At 37.2% G+C, this 21,944-nt stretch overlaps 3 protein-coding genes across 4 annotated transcripts in view; 2 read left to right on the top strand and 1 right to left on the bottom strand.

Moving 5' to 3' along the window:
- Positions 1-10,376, top strand: part of LOC118269026 (putative inorganic phosphate cotransporter) — a 69,724-nt gene extending 59,348 nt beyond the window's left edge. For both annotated transcript variants that reach the window (XM_050704027.1, XM_050704026.1), the window contains exons 2-11: positions 2,232-2,410; positions 3,169-3,284; positions 4,359-4,488; positions 4,833-4,920; positions 5,179-5,405; positions 5,585-5,734; positions 7,527-7,659; positions 7,965-8,086; positions 8,200-8,319; positions 8,603-10,376. In XM_050704027.1, coding sequence (XP_050559984.1) covers positions 2,232-2,410; positions 3,169-3,284; positions 4,359-4,488; positions 4,833-4,920; positions 5,179-5,405; positions 5,585-5,734; positions 7,527-7,659; positions 7,965-8,086; positions 8,200-8,319; positions 8,603-8,818 — 1,481 coding nt within the window. In that variant the 3' untranslated portion in view covers positions 8,819-10,376. The remainder of the gene's footprint in view (positions 1-2,231; positions 2,411-3,168; positions 3,285-4,358; positions 4,489-4,832; positions 4,921-5,178; positions 5,406-5,584; positions 5,735-7,526; positions 7,660-7,964; positions 8,087-8,199; positions 8,320-8,602) is intronic.
- A 268-nt stretch (positions 10,377-10,644) lies between these two features.
- LOC118268830 (DNA-directed RNA polymerase I subunit RPA1) lies at positions 10,645-16,145 on the bottom strand. The gene is given in 4 exon segments (XM_035583572.2): positions 10,645-11,409; positions 11,411-11,530; positions 11,698-15,870; positions 16,005-16,145. Coding segments are annotated over 3 exon segments (4,980 nt in total). The 5' UTR covers positions 15,868-15,870; positions 16,005-16,145; the 3' UTR covers positions 10,645-10,719.
- A 42-nt stretch (positions 16,146-16,187) lies between these two features.
- Positions 16,188-21,036, top strand: LOC118268829 (SUZ domain-containing protein 1). The gene is made up of 3 exons (XM_035583570.2): positions 16,188-16,327; positions 16,419-16,708; positions 17,913-21,036. The coding sequence occupies exons 1-3, from the start codon at positions 16,268-16,270 to the stop codon at positions 18,151-18,153; spliced, it is 591 nt and encodes a 196-aa protein (XP_035439463.1). The 5' UTR covers positions 16,188-16,267; the 3' UTR covers positions 18,154-21,036.
- The last annotated feature ends 908 nt before the right edge of the window (positions 21,037-21,944 follow it).

Here is a 21,944-nt window from a genome sequence, read left to right as displayed (position 1 = left end):
CTTTGTCCGTAATCTCTTTTTATTTATTCTAGTTTTATCTAACTAGGTAGTTGTAGTGTTGATTGCGATAACAAAAGCTGAATAAGCTGGAATTGAGCACTTATGGCCTTTTTATTTTGAGGCGGAATATCATCCAATGTTTTCTCACGCCTTGGGCGAGGCGAGAGGGAGTGTCAGACTTTTACTGACTACAAACCACCCCGTTCCTACTCCTGCTTTGAGCCGGAGCTTCCTGTTACGTTGTCCGCAGCTCCGGAGCTCACTTAACACCCTAAAATATATTTTTTTAGACAAACTTTGTCAAATACTAAATTTGTACTGCCGAAAAAATATTTCTGTGGTTCAGTCATTATTATCCATCCTTTTTTACAAAATATTAATCTACGATATTAAAAAATATTATTAACGATGACTAAATAATTTCTGTTTAGATTTCAACGGAGTTTAAAATGGAGGAGGATATCAATTGGATTTTGATTCGTATATGTATATACAGACAGACTTATATCAGAATACGATTTTCAACGACATGCGACATAGGAAAATGTCGTAAAACAAACTGCTAGACAAGACAAAATATACTTTTATTGTTTCGTACAAGCACCGGTCATAAACGATTTCGGTTAGCCACGGCAGTAAATAACGAATTGGTGTACCGAAATGTACGCATAAAATGACGTCAAGGAAAGTGGATAGTACTGGTATGTAAAGGCGTACAGAAGGACCACTTTTAACATGAAATTGGTCCTTTATTTACTGTTTTATTAAACTTTGATTAAAGCTTTAATGGACACCTCTTCAGGTTTCTAGGTTATAATTCTGACATGCCAACCGGGTTAGCATCCCTACTAAAGTCAGAACTAGCACACATTTGAAACAAGCATGATAAGCTTACAGATTCCTAGCTACTGGAGTTCCAATAAGACCTCCAAATAAAAACTGAACTTTATTTACACATTCTGCTACTAAAAACCACGGTTTACTCACGTACATTAATGGAGATAAGCTCTACTATACTAAAAGCGACGTCGCTTCTCCTAATGAAGAGTCCCTCTGTGATTCGAAACTAGTAGATGTTTAGTTAATTTAGTATGTTCCAAGATAGTTATTATAAAAAAAATCACCTTTCTTAATAATAACTTAAAAGTATTTTTGATGAATGTTGCTGTTGATATGCACTATCCGGAAGACCTAACGGATTGAGATTTCTGATTTTACCTGTAATAGTGAAAGGAGCGACGCTGCGTCATACAGTTATCGTTTCATCGATCTAATTTTCATCCAGACGTTATCTTAATGCGTTTAATACAATGTTGTCCATATTATTTGTATCTTTTTTGTATAGTAGAGCGTATGACCGTTCAACGCAGCTACCCTTTTCTGTTTTACCTAAGAGATGTTTTGGATTTTAGACTAGAGACTGATCTCGAAAAGCAGGAGTAGGAACTGGGTGATTTTAGTCAGTAAGAGTCTGACACTCACTCTCGCCTCGCCAAAGGCGAGAAAAGTCATTGGATGATTTTCCCTCCTCAAAAAAAAGATTAAAGACTGATAAATAATTATGTTTTATATGGATAAAGAAAATGTAGGTGCTCAGATTTTCTAGCTATATCGGTTAATTTAGACATGTTTTACCATAGGTGATGACTTGTAATTCGATGTATTTATAGCCACTTTCGGACTAGGGACCTCAGGGCTAATTTTGTAGTTATTAAATTAGTTGTACTATCACCTCTCGAGAGGAATACGTCATGTAAAATGAAAAAATCTAATTATGCAGATCAGCTATCACTAATTATGTTGTATCGTTGTATATTGTGACTTGTGTTTGACGCAAATCCGGCGGATCATTAGACCGTGTAGAGATTAACATACTGTGAAATGCCTATCTATCTAGGTACGTTACTAGGCGGGGATTTTCGTACTCGTATATCGAAATTATGAACATTTTATAAGTAATTGATTTGTAATTAACGAACTTTCTTTACTTCACACTTTCTCATTGATTTTGTTTTTTTTTAAATATGTAATACATAGATATTTTTGGAGATATCTTGGCTTCATGATAATATTAGGTTATATTCGTTTTGTCCTGTGATTATTCCAAAACCTTTGACTTGGTATTGCGAGTGTCCATGGGCGGCGCTGATTGCTTACAATCAGGTGATCCGTCTGCTCGTTTGCCTCTAGCGATAAAAATACTTATTAAACTCTCATGTCTTTGTTCGCAGGTGGCCTCGGCACCCGTCACTGGGTGACGTTCATGCTGTTCCTCGGCATGGCGAATGCCTACATCATGAGAACAAACATGTCTGTCGCCATCGTAGCCATGGTGAATCACACGGCTCTGCCCGTCATCTCAGAGCCGACAGACACTGAATGCGGAGTGCTTATTGGAAACGAGACCCATGTGAGTAGGAAACCGATTTTTTTTTATTTATTTATTTAGGACAACTAACAAAACATACACTTATAAAATTTGACAATCATGTTTACAATAAATAACGTGCTGAATGTTGCTTCATTTACAAGTTGCCACGGCATGGCTAGGGACAGTATCAACTAAATATTTTAATATAAATCAAACCTACAGATAGAAACATATTAGTATAAAATGTAAAACCAAAAAAACATGGAAATAAAGACATGAAAAAATACATGAAAATACACAAAAAGCACACAAGAAAACACACAAAAGAGTGATATCAACATAACTGCACACACGTGATCGAGATAACGGAGAACAACCATGCTTCTATTTTTTAAAGAGTAATGCGAATTAGATGATGTAGAAATACGAACTGTTAAGTTTTTGATAGTTACTAATACTTTGACTGCCAACAAAAATCTGTTGAAGGCAAATTCTCCGCTAGCGCCGGTCATTTTTGCCTCCCATGACGGTTAATGTGTTAACTTATCTATGTTAAATAATCCATTACCAAGTGACAGTATGCCGTTAATAGATATCTGAACACTTCAGCTATAGTCGGTAGTCACAATAAAGTCAAATATTTTACCAATGTCTTCAAACGTTGCATAAAGGAAATGTTGTGGATAGCATAAAATAGGACGTTTGTGAACTTATAAATCTTTGTTAATGATCCAGCCAATTATTGGTACCAAAATTAGATGAGACTAGTCATAAATGTGTGTTTACTATTGTTGCAGGCGTCGACACAAGATGGTTCGTTCGTTTGGAGTTCTACGCTACAAGGTTACATCTTATCCTCATTCTTCTATGGATATGTTATCACACAGATACCCTTCGGAATCTTGTCTAAAAGGTTTGTACCGATTTCTTTATAAAATCAGACTTGTCTGTACTTAAAGAAGTGATTTCTTGGTACATTACGTTAACTGTTAGCCTGGTTAACCGGTTAGCGGATTGCCTACCGGGTTTACCGGGTCTTCGCTTCGAAAAATAGGAGTAGGAACGGGGTGGTTTTTAGTCAGTAAGAGTCTGACATTCCCTCTTGCCTCGCCCAAGGCGGGAGAAGTCATTGGATGATTGAAAAATTCCGCCGCTTAAAAAATCCAGTTATGATATACCTATAAATATTACGAGTATGTGCCTAATAGAGAACAGTTTTTGAACACACTGGTCTACTTTTGAAAATATGAGAACCACACATTACTACTGTCTATTATGCTCATCAGCCTTACTTATAACGACTAGACTACTGATACAGTTTACAACGGGTATATTTTATCTGCAAGTCCTAGGTGTACCTCAAGGGACGACTCTCGGTCTACACTTACTTACTAAATGAAGTTGATCATTCATTTTAATATATAGCTGCAATGTAAACCCATTAATTGTCTACGTCAGAGCGTTCATTTTCTCCGTCACAACATGTAATAAATCTTTTTTAAGTGCTTATCTAAGTGATTAAATACCGTCATTCATTACATAGCTTTGTCAATGCAATCGTTTTGTGTTTGTAAATTAGTGTTACGTTAAATGACCTTTCTGATATTTTTACACGTATTTTGGTAAGCTTTCTTAACGTTTTACGTTTTGTTTATCATAGTAGACAAGGCCTGCCGTTAATTCGGATGAATTATCGTCTAATCATTAAAATCTTGCTAGTTTTTTTCTATTTTTTCACTTTTACAACATTTTTTTTATGGAACACGAGCAGATGTATCACCTGATGGTAAGCAATCGCCGCCGCCCTTGGACACTAAAGGTGTTACAAGTGCGTTGCCGACCTTTTGGGGGTTAGGAATTTAAGGGTTGTTGGGGAATCGGGGATTGGGAAAGGGGTATTGGGCCTTCGGTAACCTCACTCACACAACGAAACACAACGCAAGCGTTGTTTCACGTCGAGTTACTAAATTTATTATTTGTTCCCCAGGTTCGGAGCCCGTTACTTCCTGGGTATCGGTATGTTGGTGAACTCGGTGTTCGGTCTCTTGGTGCCGGTCGCTGCTGAAGCTGGCTTCGAATGGCTCATCCTGGTCCGATTCATCCAAGGTTTAGGCGAGGTGAGTCTTCATAACTCTTAGCCTCAAGTTTTATTTTTATAATAACTATCTTGAGACATACTAAATTAACTAAAAATCGCGGTTTACTGACGTGAATTAATTGAGAAAAGCTCTATTAGTTTCGAGTCACAGTGGGACTCTTCATCATGAGCAGCGTGCGCAGACCCGGCGACGTCGCGTAGCCTACTGAAACTAGTAGAGCTTTTCTCTATTAATTTACGTGAGTAAACCGTGATTTTTAGTTAATTCAGCCTCATATTAAGAAATTATTTGGTCTGATTCTTGATCATAGCGTATATTGCCTTATTGTGTATTTGAAACTTAGATGAGCTTGTTTGTTTTAGGGACCTATCGTTCCTTGCACACACGCCATGTTGGCAAAATGGATTCCGCCCAACGAAAGGAGTAGGATGGGAGCCGCCGTATACGCCGGTAAGATTTAAAACAAACTTTTTTTTTATTGAATAAACTGGTAAACGACCTGACGAATCACTTGATGGTAAGTAATTGCCGCCGCACTTGAAACATCAGAGGTTAGAAATTTAAGGGTTGTTGGGGAATCGGGGATTGGGAAGGGGGGTAATTGTGCCGAAGCATGACTCTCCCACACTTATGACTTACTTCTTTTCAACATTAGTATAATAAGTTCAATAGGAGGACTTCATTCAAATATTTCCTTTTTTTATTCAGGTGCACAATTCGGTACGGTGATCTCTATGCCGCTGTCCGGTCTTCTGTCAGCATACGGTTTCTCTGGCGGTTGGCCGTCCATCTTCTACGTGTTCGGTCTCATTGGTACTGTGTGGTGCCTCGCTTTCTTGTTCTTCGTCTCCGAAGACCCAGAACAGTGCCCCACCATTAAGGAGGCTGAAAAGAAGTACATCTTGAGCTCATTGTGGGGTGCCGCTGGATCCAGCGTAAGTATTTTTAATAAGAGTACCAGCTTTATGGAAAACTCAACTCTTTTTGAAACAGTTAAAGTAACTTTTTGAGTGAAAGAATTTTACGAAGCAAGATAAATTAATCCCCAAGGTAAAGACAACCCTAATGCCGTTTAATTACGATGCCTTTTTCCTAATCAATTTTACTATTGCAGTCACCACCAATCCCCTGGAGCAAGATTCTGCTGTCAACACCTTTCTGGGCCATCATGTTGGCACACATGGGACAGAACTACGGTTACGAGACCCTCATGACAGAGCTGCCAACCTTCATGAGACAAGTGCTGCACTTCTCTATCAAGGATGTAAGTAGCTTTTGTTTTATCTTAAAGATATAATTTGCAGGAGGTACCTACAATAATTGTAGTATTAACAAGAATCTGAGGAATAGATCTACTCATAAATAGTTCCAAATTTATTATTTCAAGTTCTTAGGATTTTATTCCATAGACGTAGGTAGGTACGCTCCCTTAAAGCGAGTCCCCATTTGTCCGTTGCGCTGCGTTGCGTGGCGTGGTCACGTTGCAGCGGTGTAGTAGGTCATGTCTCAAAAAATGTATGGAAAACGACGCTGTGACGACGTAACGCAACGCAATCGACAAATGGCACCACGCTCTTAGTTGTAGTCTAAATTAATTCTTGCGATTAGGTTTTAAAGTAAGTTCCTACTAAATCCTGTTTATAATAATAGAAGTCCGTACACATGACTTGCGTGAGTACTTCTGATTCGACAAAAATCCCAATTACGATTTAAACGATAGTTACAATTAGGTACCTACGACATAATAAAGCCATTTTGGAAATTCCAATGACAGGACCAAACAACACTTCATTCCATTCAGTTATTTAGCAATAAAGTGGGGACGTAATACAATTTGAATCGTACAGGACATTAATCATTCGTTACGAGCTGTTGTCGTGGAGCCAAAGGTCCATGTACGGTCAATTGTACCGAATGACAGGATTGACACTTGTAACATACGTGATTTATTGGTATATATAGTCATGTAAAGATTTATGTTGGAACCTTTGTTTTAGGGGTTTTAGATAGGGTCTTAAGGGATTTTAGTTTGATTTTGGTGTGGTGTGTCTTTAGGAAAGTCATTTTCAAAAAGCTTTACAATAATAAATTAAGTTGAGTAGTGAAGTACATAGAAATTGGATTAAAGACATCCTTCTTCTTTGTCCATATACATATCGTAAAATGGGGTGAATAGAATTCAAGGATACAATAGAAATACAGAAGAGGGTTGATTAAATATTGGGAAAATTTTCTAACATCTATTCACCCCATTCTTGTGTCTATTCACTCCGTCTTACCGTTTCTTGGACTATCTAATCACTTTATTCATCTATGATCCATATTCAATTCAGGGTTAGGTAGGTAGGTTCTCCAGATCCATCTGTAATTCTGTGCCAACCCTAGTCAGGAAACCAGTTGAGTCTGTGGCCCCTGTTCCACTCCGATTGATTCATGGAAATGTACCGAAAGACGAGTGACAACAAAGGATTCTTCGTGTACCTATACCTAATACACATACACAATGTGACATGTCAATTTCTACTTTATTTTTATTACGCTATAAAGAACTGAATTGCTTAACCGCATACACTTTTACGACTTTGCGCGCTGGGAGCCTAATGTCACCTAAGTGGGCTCAATGAACATCGACGAAAACATTGTTTTGTTACTTTGGGGGCGATAATAATTATACTATAAATAAAGTTAATGCTTTACTTAGACTAGACTTAGGCTTTTCTTCTTTTGGGTCAAGTGTTATAAAAAAGAGGTTCAATGTGACCTAAAAGTAGACCTAGTTAGGGATCTAAACGACTTCAAACGAGTCCAACGTAAGCAATTTGGAACAAATATTGGGACTAGAATTATTATTGACTCGACGTTGCCGGCGGTTTCGCCTGGGATGTAAAGTATCCTATCATCCATCCCACACAAGTCATCTCATACACTGTCTGTATAGCAATTTTCATCGTGATTGACGGTCAAACATCGTGATGTATTGTTGATGATGTTTTGTAAATTTTGTTTTCCAGAATCGGGATGATATACATATTCATATTGTTAATTTTATTTTCCAGAACGGCTTCGTGTCTGCCCTACCCTACCTGTGCATGTGGCTGTTCTCCATGTTCATCTCCGTGGTCGCCGACTGGATGCTGTCCAGTGGACGGTTCAACCACACGCAAGTCAGGAAGGTCATCAACAGTATCGGTAAGTTTCATAATCACTACATAGTATAAAACAAAGGCGCTTTTTCTGTACCTATTTCCCTTTGTATGCTTAAATCTTTAAAACTACGCAACGGATTTTGATGGGTTTTTTTTTGTAGATAGAGTAATTCAAGAGGATTGGTTTATATTTATATAATACGTGCATAATATATCACCATTGCACCCATGCGAAGCTGGGGCGGGTCGCTAGTATTCTTCATAAAACGCTAACAATGCCTGAAATAATAGAAGACAAGAATATAAGATTTCTTTTTACTTACTTAACTAAATTGTTTGTGAACCCAGGTCAATATGGTCCTGCGGCTGGTCTGTTCATCGCCGCCAACACTGGTTGCAACCCAGCTGCCACCGTCGCTATCTTGGCTGTCGGTGTCGGTCTCAACGGTGGTATCTACTCCGGTTTCAAGGTGAGGGCCTTATCATTCCAAGGAGTTAAAGCATTTAAATCCCCAAGGAGGCAGAATTTGAAAACTAGTCTCTCTCTATCTCTTTTTTAACTTTATTCTTCTGGTGTTAACAGGTCAACCACTTGGACATCTCACCGCGTTTCGCCGGCGTCCTGATGGCGTTCACCAACTGTTTAGCCAACTTGACTGGTCTGCTTGCTCCCATCGTTGCTGGCTACATCATTGAGGGCAGGGTAAGTTACACTTCGTTTGTGTGTGAATGACACATTGAGTTACAATAAAAAGTGATAGGCATTTATGACAAACAAGCTTCTGCTAGTCGCTTCGCCCGCGTTCCCGTGGCGTTAACCAATTTATCCAATCATGACTGGTCTGCTTGCTCCCATCGTTGCTGGATACATCATTGATTGACGGACAAATTTCATCTGCTTAAAAGACACATGACCGTTTCACTATTGATAACTGATAGATATTTATAATAATTGAATGCACTGACTTATTTTCTTCTTTCAACAGCCCACTCAAGCGCAATGGAAGAAGGTATTCTACATCGCTGGCGGTGTGTACATCTTCTGCGCCACATTCTACAACGTGTTCGCTTCAGGCAGAAGACAAGACTGGGACAACCCTGCCGATGACGAGGCTAATGCCAAGAAAGCAGCCGATAAGAAAGCCATCAAACAAGAGAAGAAAGCCGCCAAGAATCAGAGTGAAGCGGAAACAGCGCAATAGGTGTTAAAAAGTTGAGAAACAGCAACGAATACAACTGTTTGGAATTTGACTCAGTATGACTTGCAACACTGTGCCCTACCGTATTTTAACTCAAATAATTAAATACCGACGTAGGGACGGACGAGTTGCAAAACGTAATGTGTCAAATGTTATTAAATTGTTAGTTTGATCGGACGGTTCACGTGTCGATTCACTTGTAAAAAAGTATTTTATAATAATGTTTCCCGCGCCTTTTAAAATGGCGGTTGTGTTTGTTGGCTACGTTCGACCTAACGCGAGCTCCACGTATTTTAAGGGTGAGACTGTGTAGGTATGTTGCAAATTGTTTTAGTTGTTAATTTTGTTTTAATTGAACTTTAGATATGACTGTTAATGTTTCTGATTACAAATCGTGGATTAAACTTTTATATTCCACAGTCTTTACACCTGTCTACTGTATTTCTATAATGCAATGAGACGCACATCAATAGGGCTGTGATAATATCTTGTGTATGTTACACAAAGAGCTCGCGTTCGGTCAACTTTTTAACTACCTTTATTATTGCTATTTATTTAATTTAGTTTAATTATTACCATACAAGTATTGTTAATAATTATTTTATAGCTTAATGTAGAGAGACGAGTGAAAGAGTGAAGTAGAGATTCTGGGGTCCAAATGAAACCTAATGTTACCGTCCTAGCCAGTGAATTTTACATTTTTATATCCTCGCATGTAATAAGTAAATAACAGTTTAAACATTATAAATAGTGAGTGCCATCGATGCATTTGACAACGTCGCAGACCCTCGAATATTGTGTAGTTTAACTGGACAAATTATTCACTAATCCATGTCATAGACTATCAGGAATATATAAATCAAAAGTTGATCAAAATTTCAGCTTTTTCACACCATAATATTCAAGATTTGTAGATAATAAAGCTACTCTATCGTTGAGTTTTTAAAATTTCAAATGAACTGCCATCAGCGTCATTTTGGCGCGAATTCCTTTCAGTCTATGCCTAGAGTTAGTGCCAAAACGGTAAGTGTTGTGAGTTCTGATTTTATAAAAATCATACATTGTTCGCTTAAAGCGGATGTTGTTGCATTAGTTTAGTCATTGTTATTATATTTTCCGTGCAAGATTATCGTAATATTTATGGATTAGTTATATTTTCTTGTAGCGTTGCAAAGCGCTACACGCCCAGGAGCTTATGTGATCATTCTGTTATATGTCTAAGTTAACATTAAGCTATAATGTAAACCGCGTACAGATTATTAAATGATTATATTAGCAAATTAAATATTTTATTCGTATAACTTGTAAGTGGTATACATAAACTTAGTACGTAAACAAGATGCATTGAATAAATGAATTGATTTTACCTTTTTCGTAAAAGTTCCATGTCTTGTCTGTGACAATGTAATGTGCCTTGATTTTAAGAGTACAATATTCAAGGATTCGGTGTGTCAGACACACTGAGTGATGTCCATCAACACTGTAATTTACTTAGGTCGTTTTAATAATCGTTTATAAGTTCTATTGTAATACGACAAATACAAAATGATTTTTAAAACTATTATCTTGTTTTTGTTCCGCCCTACTTCGAGCCGGAGCTGGGTAGTCCCCAGCTCAATAGAAATTTCTATTTGGAACTTGGACTATTTGGTAACTTATTTGATTGACAAGACCATCAATAGGTACTAGAATAGCAACAGAAAGTTTAATACAATGCAGAATATGGTTTAGTAAAAAAAATAAGTATGAAACATAAGTAACAAAACTAAAGCTAGCTGCAGACCAAAAATTAATCAAGTGGTCGAATGTTTAAATAAAATTACCAAACATTGTAAACAAATATATTTATTTATTCCTAAAAAAAACAATGATTAAGTATTCCACGATTACAAAATAAACATTCCTTAGCTGATAACCTTACTGTAATGTTGTAAACTGAAAACGCCAGTCCCGTTCTTGCAAGGTTGGCCCAACATGAGACAACTGGAAGCAGACTTTATGTTGTCCTTCTTAGAGTTCAAAACGGCTTCTCTCAAGAATATTAAAGACGATTCGAAAGACATTTGTTGTAGAGGTGACGATGATGCTTCCATTCCCTTTCTGCTCATTGGTTCGAAGATACCATTATATGTCATATAATCAGCTACCAACGTCAAATGTCTAGGATCCACAGTGATACCGTAGACATTAAATACATTCTGTATTTCTTTAATAATTACTTTGTTGGCTGCCTCTATGCCATACGTGTTCGCAATAGCATGAATATCATTACTATAAAGTTTGTTCAAATCCAACAGATTATTGTATTTGAACATTTGTAGGATGTTAATTCCCTCAGTTTTGAGGAATAGAACATTCTTTTCCTTGCTTGTGATCGCTCGTTTGATGTTTTTGACTTCGTGTATGACGGATTTCATCGCTGCTTCGCGGAGAGCCTGTGATAGATCGACTCGTAAGAAGGAAATTGGGAAGAGTACTGTTAATTCGCACCATTGGTGGTGTTTGGTGTCGAAAGAGTAGTTTGTAGCTTCCTTCAACGTTGATACTACGTCGGACACGATTTTGCTCGTCTCTGCATCGTTAGCGTTAGTTTCATCTGCCATCTTCTTTAGCTTGCTCGTCAGTCAGCTCTACTTCATCATCAGACTTCTCTTCCTCTTCAGATTCTGGATCTTCGTATTCTTGCTCTTCTGTTCTCTTCTTTCGTATTTTAGCCTGGAAATTGAAACGATGAATGAGTAATACACAATATTGAAAGTTAGAAGAGACATATTTCGCAAATTAAATGGAATGTCATTAATTCGAATTACTGATAATTATTTGGTTTCACATATGGAATGGAAAAGTATTTTGTATTGAATACAAATAAATAATAAACTTACATCAGTATTATCATCATCGTCATTGGGAGCCTCATCGTCAGAACTGTCATCGTTCACGTTGGCAGCAGGTTCTGGTTCTGGCGCGTCATTCTCCTCATCTTCATCATCACCACCACCTTTAGAACGCTTCTTCTTCTTCTCAGCAGACCAAACTACGCCACTGACAGCCTTCGCTTGTTTCCTCACAGTCGAGAACATTTCTTCAAAGAATTTATTCTGCATATGTTTTATTATTTGCGTAGGCTTTACCGCGTACTGTGTCTTGTATTGAGATTGTGGCAAGAATTGGAAACGCATAGTCGTCTTTAGCTGCCTCTCTGGCTTGATTACAATCTGACATTCCACATCTATCTTCTCCAGTACATCAGCTACTGTTACCCTATTCAATTTCTGCCTCAACTTTTCAGCTTTTTTCGTCAAATCAGGAATGTCATCTCTGAATGGTATATCCATATTTGGTGTCTTAAGCTTAGCTGAGGCTGTCATCAGAATTTCTCTAAGACGTGGGATACCCAAGGTCACGTTCATGTCACCACGACCAGCGAAATGGAAGGTGTTCAGTGTCATCTGGGTTGACGGTTCACCGATAGATTGAGCGGCTAGTAAGCCAACAGGCTCACCAGGAGCAGCCATTGATTCAAGATATTTAGCGCTCATCACCTCCATGAATTTGTCTTTCGCTGTGTATTCCTCATACGTGTCGGAATGCCGGCTTTTCAAATAGCTTTGTACTAGGTTGTCTAACTGCTCATTAATTACACCAAACTTATATTCAGGGGACACTTTACTTGGGATAGGGTCGGGACATTTTTTACGACCATATTGTTTTCTCTCGTCAGCGTCCATAGCCCGCCATTTCTTTTCTAATTCCCAATAAAATGGATCCCTCGTTCTGTCTGTAGGTAGGTCATCGAGTTCAATTTGTTCTTTCTCAGCAGCTGAGAATTCTGTAAATCCACTTGTTCGGACTTTCTCAAAAGGACTCCCATACTTCTTCTTCCACTTCTTCAAAGACTTATTGGCTTTGTTGACGTCTTTTAAATCTGCGTTTTCTTTAAGTTTATCAATCACAGCTTCGCTAACTACTGCGTTAGAGTTAGCATCAAGGAAGGGAAACTGATCTTTTCTAAGGAATTGGCATTTGAGGACATCTAATCCATCTTCTCCGTAGGCAAATTGAATGACACTGTCATCGGCATCCCTCACTGTATGGTCATAGGCAATAGCTAAACTTTCCAAATGCTTGATAAGGCATCTTTGTAAGTAACCAGATCGACTGGTTTTGACAGCAGTATCAATAAGACCTTCACGACCAGCCATACAATGGAAGAAGAACTCTTGAGGTTGTATACCCGTCATGAATCGACCATCTATAAATCCTCCAGCTCTAGGAGACACGTCATGAGGCGGGAAACTAGGTAGAGATCGGCCGGATATCATGAGTGGCGGCCTTTTACCTTCCAATTCAATTTGACCAAGTAAACATGAAATCTGCATAGTGTTTACAGTTGATCCCTTGGCTCCTGATTGTACCATCAACTGAAGGTTGTTATACGGGAATTTTTCCAGCAACCCCTCAGATAAACAGGCTGTGTTAATGTTGTTAGTGTAGGAATCCAGCAAGTTTTTGTATTGTCGATCAAGATTAGCTCTAAACTTAGGATCCTTTGTGTACATAACTTCAATAGTTTCTTTTAATTTTCCTTCATCAACATCAGCTGGTAGGTCAGCGGCCTTAACAGCTGCAGCCTTACCGGCATTTCGAACTAAGCAAATGATATCATCACGCTTCTTATTAGCTTCTTCCACTACTAAGATATCTTTGACTCCGAGAGTAAATCCAATCCATTGCAGATAAAATGTGAAGACTTTAGAAAAAGAACTGAGCAGAGCACTAGAGCTGTCGCCTCCATACAACTCATACATGCAATGCACTAAACCATAAGGTGTTGCACCATAATGAGTCTTATCCAGTACTCCAGAAAGAAGTTCACCCTTCCTTATAATAACTTCAGCTTCGGTCATTGTGTTAGGATTAGTGAATGGAGTGCCACCAGCTTTCCAAGGTCTCGGAGGTCTCGGAGGTGTCTTTTGCCAAGCTTTGGAACTAATTTTTGCTTTCCCAATCAAAGTAAGGCAAGGCTTTCCTTTAGGTGTAGTATTAATGATAATTGTTGACAAAATTTGTTTCCCGGACCACAGAACTACTGGTTTCAGAATGGTGGGTGGTAGAAGTTTGATTGGTCCTTTGTGATTGGGCAAAGCTTGGAATACAAGTTGTTGGTAGTCAGCCTTTGAGAAGAATGCTCCTCTCAGGGACATTTTCACACCAGAAATGACATGATCTTGAATCAAACCACTTAAGGGTGTTCCATCTTTGGGTACAAGATATTGTTTTCGCACAGACATAATATTGTATGCCTCACTCCTAGCAATCTCATTCTGTGGGAAGTGAGCATTCATTTCGTCACCGTCAAAATCGGCGTTGTACGACTTACAATTGGCGTAGTGCAATCTGAGAGTTTTCTCTCCTTTCAAAATTCGTGCTCTATGCGCCATCATACTTGGCTTATGAAGAGAAGGCTGTCGGTTCAATATTAGGACATCACCATTCACTAAATGTCTGTGAACAATCTTTAGGCCAGATGCCTTAAACTCCTCAGGTGTAAGTAACCTTTTAGCAAGACTTTTCCTCTTTTGTATAGAATCTGTAGCTATTGTGATGATTCTTCCATTCTCCATTTCAATTTTCTCAGCACCAGGATGTTTCTTGGGTCCATTAATAACCATTTTCCTTAATTCATCCACATTCCATTCTGTAACTGGAACTGGGTATGTAAGCTTCATAGCAAAAGCATCTGGGATGCCTATTTCATCTATGTCAACATTTGGGTCAGGGGTGATGACAGACCGGGCAGCAAAGTTTACTCTTTTACCCATCATGTGCATTCTGATTAAACCAGTCTTCTTTTCAATGATTTGTTTCAAACCCTGACTTGATAAGCCCTGACCTTCGCAGTTCAAAAGGTTATTGATACTCTTTTGTAATTCTTGCCAAACCATGTGGAGTTTTTCAGCAGGTGATTTGCCCATTACAGCTTCATAGGCTTGTCTGGGTACTTGGTCAAGGCAGTCAATGGCTTTCTGTTGATTTGAAGATGTGAGTACATGCAAAACAGCCCGAGCAGCAAAAGCGTTTTGTAATATAGCTTTGTAGACATTAGTTTGAGGATGTTCAATAAGTTCTCCTCTGAGGATGTTGCAAGGTCTGACACAAGGAGGCAAAACAGGAACCACTTCCATGAAGAATAAATTAGTAACAGGTTTTTCTTTAGAATTATTCAAGACTGGGAAACATAATTTGAGGATTTCTTCATCATTTTGAGCTATTTCTGTACAAAATCGTTTGATCTCATCAGGCATAAGGATCTTGATGCCTTTAGTGCCTTTCTCAGCCCCTTCAGAACTAAGATTATACATGATTTTATTCTCTGAAGTGGTCACTTTTATAAGTCTACTTGAGCAGAAAGCGCATTTCTTAGCTGTGTTAATAACTCTGAAGTACTGGTTTATAAACTTAGCTCTTAATTTGTCTACATTCTTATTTTGAAAAGTTTCTGTTATAGGATCTCTTTTCTTCAATAGCTTTTGGTATTTTCTGATAACTTTAGTCGGTTTATCAGGTGAGTTTTCTTTGTTGCTTGTAATGTCACCGACATAGTTGTCTAAGTCTAAAGCCGCTGTGATATGGCCTGCATCTACGAGCTCTAGTTGAAGCTTCAGAATGAACTTCAGTCTGTCATCCATTTGAATTTTGAAACATTTCAGACAACTAACACGGAAAATAGAGTACACATTCTTGATGAATAGCGGATTGACTACAACTAGAGGTAACTCTATGTGACCAAAGTGCCCGGGGCAATGTAACAGGACATTATTACAGGTTCCGCAAGTTTCATTCCTATCTCTGAGAGGGCCCAATGCAGAGTCATACAGACCTCCCTTTGTAGGGTTTCCAATGGCGTCAAAACATTGACTGTTCGTGATTTTCGCAACGCTGAGTTTCTTTACATCTTCGTCAGTAAACATCAAGAACTGCACATATTCAGGGTCTACCGATGTCAGGCCCGAAGTAGACGAGGCGTATGATGATTTGAGGGCCATTTTCATTAACTGAAATAGAGTAATAATGGTAAGTAAATAAACACGGCATGACAACATAACCTATTTCATGTTAAATGGTTTATAGATGAAAAAATATCAGATTTTGGCGTTGTTTGAAACCTATTAATAAAGCGTGTACTTACTTTCTATATCATGCTCGAGTTTCGATACCACTATTTCAGTAAATTCAAAGAAATCGCTGTATTTCTTCACGTTTCAGTCCTCAACACTCGATCACACTTCATTCAATGTTTTGGCATTGACAGTTACGATTGTATGACAGTTCTCAACATGACATTTGTTTTATTGAAAACCGTACTCGTTTACCGATACATTCGTAAAACGTTACGTTCTAAGTGTTGCATTTAACTTTTTTCATGTGGCAACGTCATATCAGTCAGTCAACATGGCGGCCCAAGATGAAGTTGACGTATGTGAAAGTTGGGAGGATATGGACGAAATTGGCGTAAGTGTAACAGTGAAACACGAACCTGGACGTTTCCCACCTCGGAACTGGCCGCCGTGTAGTTATTTACATGTGGGTTTGTCTATTTCAGTTGGACCAGAAGATCAGGCTGATGTCAACTGACTGCGCGCCAGTGCAAACTTCACTCAAAGGTTGCAAGGTTACTGTTGAAGAGAACGCGTGTATCGGATCTCAGTGCGTGATGCCGGAGCCAGCAATCCGTATCCTGAAGAGGCCGTCTTCATCGGGCAGTGGGCAGCTAAATGGCGAGAGTCGCGCGCGCCCGGTAAAAACACTTGAACAAAGGCAAAAGGAGTACGCCGAGGCTCGGCTGCGGATCTTGGGTGAAGCCCGTAGCCCTGAGGACGTTATTGATGACAAGTAAGGCCGGTTTTATTCAACAATTACAAAATTATAGATTTACATAACACTTGTACAGCTGAAGCGGGGTTGCTTCAGAGCTGTCAGAAACTGTTGGTTAAAACAGTGGCATTTGGCGCAAATTTTTGCTTAAGCCTGTTTATCACCTAGTTGGCTTCTAGACAAATTTGTTTTCTCTTACAAAAGTCCTTGGGAAAGACAATTTAACTGAGGTATTGTATGATATCATTAATTAACAGTTTTCTTCATAAATCAAGTGTATGACCTTAAGTTTATTTATGGAATTAGCTTGCAGTATGTTTTTATTACTTTGAAATGGTGCTTAAACATAAATAAACAACATTCCTAGGGACCAGACTCACAAACCATGGGAATAAATATATGCTTAGATCTAGATACAAGACCACATTTTACTGAAAAAGTCAAGTAATTAAGCATTATGGCGCATCTTTTGGTAAATGTGTACCCATACTCTGTGATGAAAAGCATTACAGTACTAAATACTCTCCAAATCTTAATAAATATAGACCTTAAAACCCAAGTGAGACATAATACATGTCACATCTCACATAATGCTTATCTTATATTACTTTTTTGATAAGAATAAAAGTTTAACAATGGTTTTAAAAACAAATTTGTTTCATATTATATTTTATTGTAGTTTTGTCTATAGGTTTACTATGCCCAGGAATACTTTCTGGAAGAAAACATTAATTGAAACATTTATTAATTTATTTTTCCCCATCATCAATTGTACAGTGACATATAAAATTAAACACTTAATAGAGTCTACAGATAACCAAGCCACCATCATGGGACACAATGACTTCAAAACTTGTTACAAAAATACACAATTAATTTAATACATTAGAAAACAAAGACTGTCAAAATGTATTTACGGTAGTGATGTAATGTAATAACATGTAATTATGACAGGCAATTGGTAGATCATAAATATATTCGATGATAGATAAAAGAAATAATTTCAAGGAAATCTTAGGCTTTATAAAATTATCCTGATTGCTTGTATAAAATCAATTTGATTGGGTACTAAAATGATTCATTCATAAATATCTTTGTTTTAATAATGACTTCAGTGTGTGTCTAATTAAAATTGCAGCTGTTATCACATATTTAAGACTCATGCAAATACTGTAAGACATAAAACAACTTGTTTATTTACTTGTTACCTTTTCTGTTCCAGCCTCAGCCGACTACAAGACAAGTTGCAAGTCATCAATATCAACGACAATCAAAATAGTAGTAGTAAGACAAAAACTCCACCATGTGACAATAATACCAAAGGAAGGGAACGGAAAGTCCTACCGCGCCTTCCACCAGGAGCTACGGCTTCAGGAGTGTTCCCATCCCCCCCACCGCGCGGTGTGCTCGTCATCCGAACCCCCAGAGGTCCTGACGGCACAAAAGGCTTCCAGAAAAGGTAGCACCACCGACACACTCAATCAATTCATTCACAAAAACGTAATTCACTTCCATCCATTCAAACTACCACATTGTTAAATTACCAGTTGTGCTGTTATTTTGATATTAGTGTAATAATTATTTCACAGTTTTTAATTGATTTATAGCGGTGTGTTTACATGTCTCGTCTGCACTATTTATAGTTGGGAACGTGATACATTCTGCCAGTTGTAGATGCATGATTCATATCCAAACATTACAGTGTAAATTGTTACACTTGTTTCCCAATTGAGGCAGACTGATTTAGCATGCGTTGTACTTAGCAACATTATCATTTGCGGGTCTACGCTCTATATACATTCAATTATGTTTTGGTGAAGGCATTATATACTGATTAGTGTAAGCACTTTGCATATTGCTTAACTGTGAGCGGTTGTGCCAAGCACTTGCTGACTGATTTCTGCGTGTTAAGTAATCAGTTATGTTAATATAAGAGTAAATAGCCTTCAAGTTTCACCTTCAGTCAATTGTAATATCAATCATAAGACACCAACTCCATGTACTACCATATTAAACTAAGGGATGAATTAAAAATTGTGAAATGATGTAAAATTAATGAGTGCTCACTTCAGGGAACAATGTTATTGTTATAATATTAATATTATATAGAACATTGTAATAGATTCATAGAGACTTACTAAATGAACACCCTGACTAAATTACGTGTGCATTTACATATATTTTTACATATATGAGCATAATTTATAGTTACATTTCAAATTAACTACAAAATTGTATGAATTTAGGCAAATGATGACTAATTAACTATTACCATTGTGTGAATACGATTTATATATTACTAAAAATTCAAAGTTTTAGTGTTAAACTTTTTATATACAGTTTTTCTACATGTATAGCGTATTTTTAGGGTTAAGATATTGCTAATTGTATATTTATAGTATATTATTTTACTATGTTAAGTTTTTCAATGCTTACATGACGCTTGTGTGCATTCTGTAATGCTGAAGCAGGCTTCAATCTTATCTACCCTTGCCTGTAGACAAAAAAAGCTCTTGAACTCTTAGTCATAGTGACTATTATCGAGAGACTTTATAGAATAGTGTAGAATGCAGACAAACGTTGTGAATATGCATTTAAAGTGTGACTGATATTGTGTGTATGTGATTAGACCAGATATTATTTTGATTATAATTATTTTAAGCGATATTATTTATGATAAATATTGGCGCTTATTTTCTTGTACACTGTCTTGTGTCACTCTCTAACTCATTGAGTAAGATGTTAGTAAGGTTTTAATTCTGTTCAATTAGTATTGTTACTCTTCGTGTTTCTAGTCGAAACTTTTTCTAATCAAGTACTAACTTTTAACAACTAATTTGTGGCTAATTTGACAGGATTGAAGTCATTACTCTTTCTAGATTTTTGCTTTTGTTACAAATTGAAACTATCGCTTTGTCTGGTACAAATGTGACTTCAGAGGCCTTAGTATGAGTTTGTACACGTTTAACGAGATCGAAATGTTATCCTGCTCTTTGAATGGTTGGTTCATTGTAGCTGACCTATCAGGGCGCTGAACGCGACAACGTTTTGACGTCGTTAAATGTAAAACAAACTCGTAGTAAGCCCTCAGAATGAGCTCATAGTTTCAATTACCTAGTTTAGGTAATATTAGTACATTTTAGGCTTATTTTGTACCTAAATTGAGGATTGTAACAAAACTATGATGGACTAACTTAAGTTCTCTATTTATTAAGATAGATAGGACCTGTTTCACAATGTCTGGATAGCCACCAGAAAATTTGATTTAAGAACGTTATTTGTATAACTAAAGTCACATAAGGTTTTTGGATACTAATATGAAGGTGGTGAAACAGATGTCTCGTGGTAGCCCGAAGGTTTAAGACGAAGCTTCTCATGTATGAGAGCGCGTTCGAAACCTAACCACGGCAAGTACCAATATGACTTTCCGAGTTATATGTACTTTCTAAGATTATGCATTGAACAAGCGTCATGATTAATGCTCAAACCTTTCGTATGGGAAGAGGCCTTTGGTTAGCAGTGGCCACTTGTAGGCTGACTGTTGACGATGTGTGATTGAAACAGGAACTAAGAGAGTGTGTAAATGAAATGTTAAGTTAGTGTACAATACAATAAGCCCCATTGTCTCAATAAGACTGTTATGGCCTCACTGTAAATAAAGTATCTTAAATACTTTCAGTGTTAGTTAATTTTTAGCTAATTGTATGTACAGTTGAACTGAGATTCATTAAGGTTTGAACTTCATAATAAGTGGCACTGAACCACTTATTATGATATAATTATATGGCTATGTATTAGGCCTACAATTTTGATTAATTTTCTGTTATATAAATAGGACTCTTGATTAGTGCATGTCATATGTAGTATATGCGTCTTTTGAAGCAAAAAAGTAATTAATGTAACTCCATATTATTTAGATTGCTATATCTAATTTTAACGTGTTTTATTAATCGACAAACAAAGTAATGTAAGCATTACTATTCAGGTTAAACATAATTATTCGAAATATTTGTTTATAGAAAAGAAACCATGGTTTATCCTATGGCTGTTTGCTTGCATCTACTATGTATAATGATTAATTTGTACCCAATTTAAGGCTTTAATACGAGACTAAATAAATTTTATCTTATGACCAATAGATAGATGGAGTATATAGTGTCTGAATTCAACTGTACATACAAAAATGAAATAAATATAATCAAAATAATATTGGTCGTGACAAACCAACGCTAGTGTAAGTCTACATTGTAACAAGGATTGTGATATAGAGTTAATTGTCTATTGCAAACCTTACTCAACTGTCAAGTTGACTGTACAGATAACAGAAATACACTCTTATCATTTTATTTTGAACTTTTACTGCCGTACTCAGAGATATTTAATGGTTACTTAAACTATTCCTTAGTAACGATTTTGTTCAGGAAACAATTGCTAAGGACTGGCTTAAGTAACCATTAAGTGACTCTGTACGCTGCTTAATCTTTAGCTTATAATACAGGTGTGAGAAAAACGACGGTTTATAATGAATGAACCTTCGTAGTTGGGAAATATAAAGAATTTAAATTGAAAATCTTAATGTGGAAGGTAACCTATGGCTGGCATTTATTACCTATGTCAATTTCAATGCAAAATCTGATTAGGAGCTTGATCCAAGTACAGAGGAGATGCCATAATGTGATTGTGTACTGTGACACAAAAAGTGGTCCTGCCCAATGATAAGTAAGGTGTAGATAGGTTATAAGCGCTCAGAAAGTAGCACATTAATATGTTGACTATTGGTAACGTTTTTGTAGTATAGGACCGCTAGATAGAAAATAGAGAGGGACATGGTTTGTAACGTCCCGCGCTCCCTGTAAAGTGTCACGCATTATGTTAAAGGAAAATCCAGTTCTCTCCTTGTATTTGCTTTATAATTATTATACATAGGATAAATTTTATGCAGTTTTTGTCAAAAGTCGATCGTGAATTACTGACATTAGACTAGCATTTCGGTCATTAAAGAGTATGGTCTTATTTTGGTACAGAAATAATTTTGAGAACAATTTTTTAAAACAAGGAAGTGATCGTGGGATTTGAAGTGAATATAGTTTCTGTTCTCAAGAGACAAAGGTGTTGCATTACGTTCCTGTTTATAAGCAATACAAGCCTGAAGATGCGACTTCTTAAATTACTTCTCGTGAGTAAAGATAGACCAATCATAATACAGAGTGATACTTGATTCTTCAATAATATTTGTTATGCCCGCACAGTTTCA

This window comes from Spodoptera frugiperda, chromosome 2 (assembly GCF_023101765.2).
Source record: "Spodoptera frugiperda isolate SF20-4 chromosome 2, AGI-APGP_CSIRO_Sfru_2.0, whole genome shotgun sequence".
In the NCBI taxonomy this organism is placed as follows: domain Eukaryota; kingdom Metazoa; phylum Arthropoda; class Insecta; order Lepidoptera; family Noctuidae; genus Spodoptera; species Spodoptera frugiperda.
This window is presented reverse-complemented; position numbering and strand designations above follow the sequence as displayed.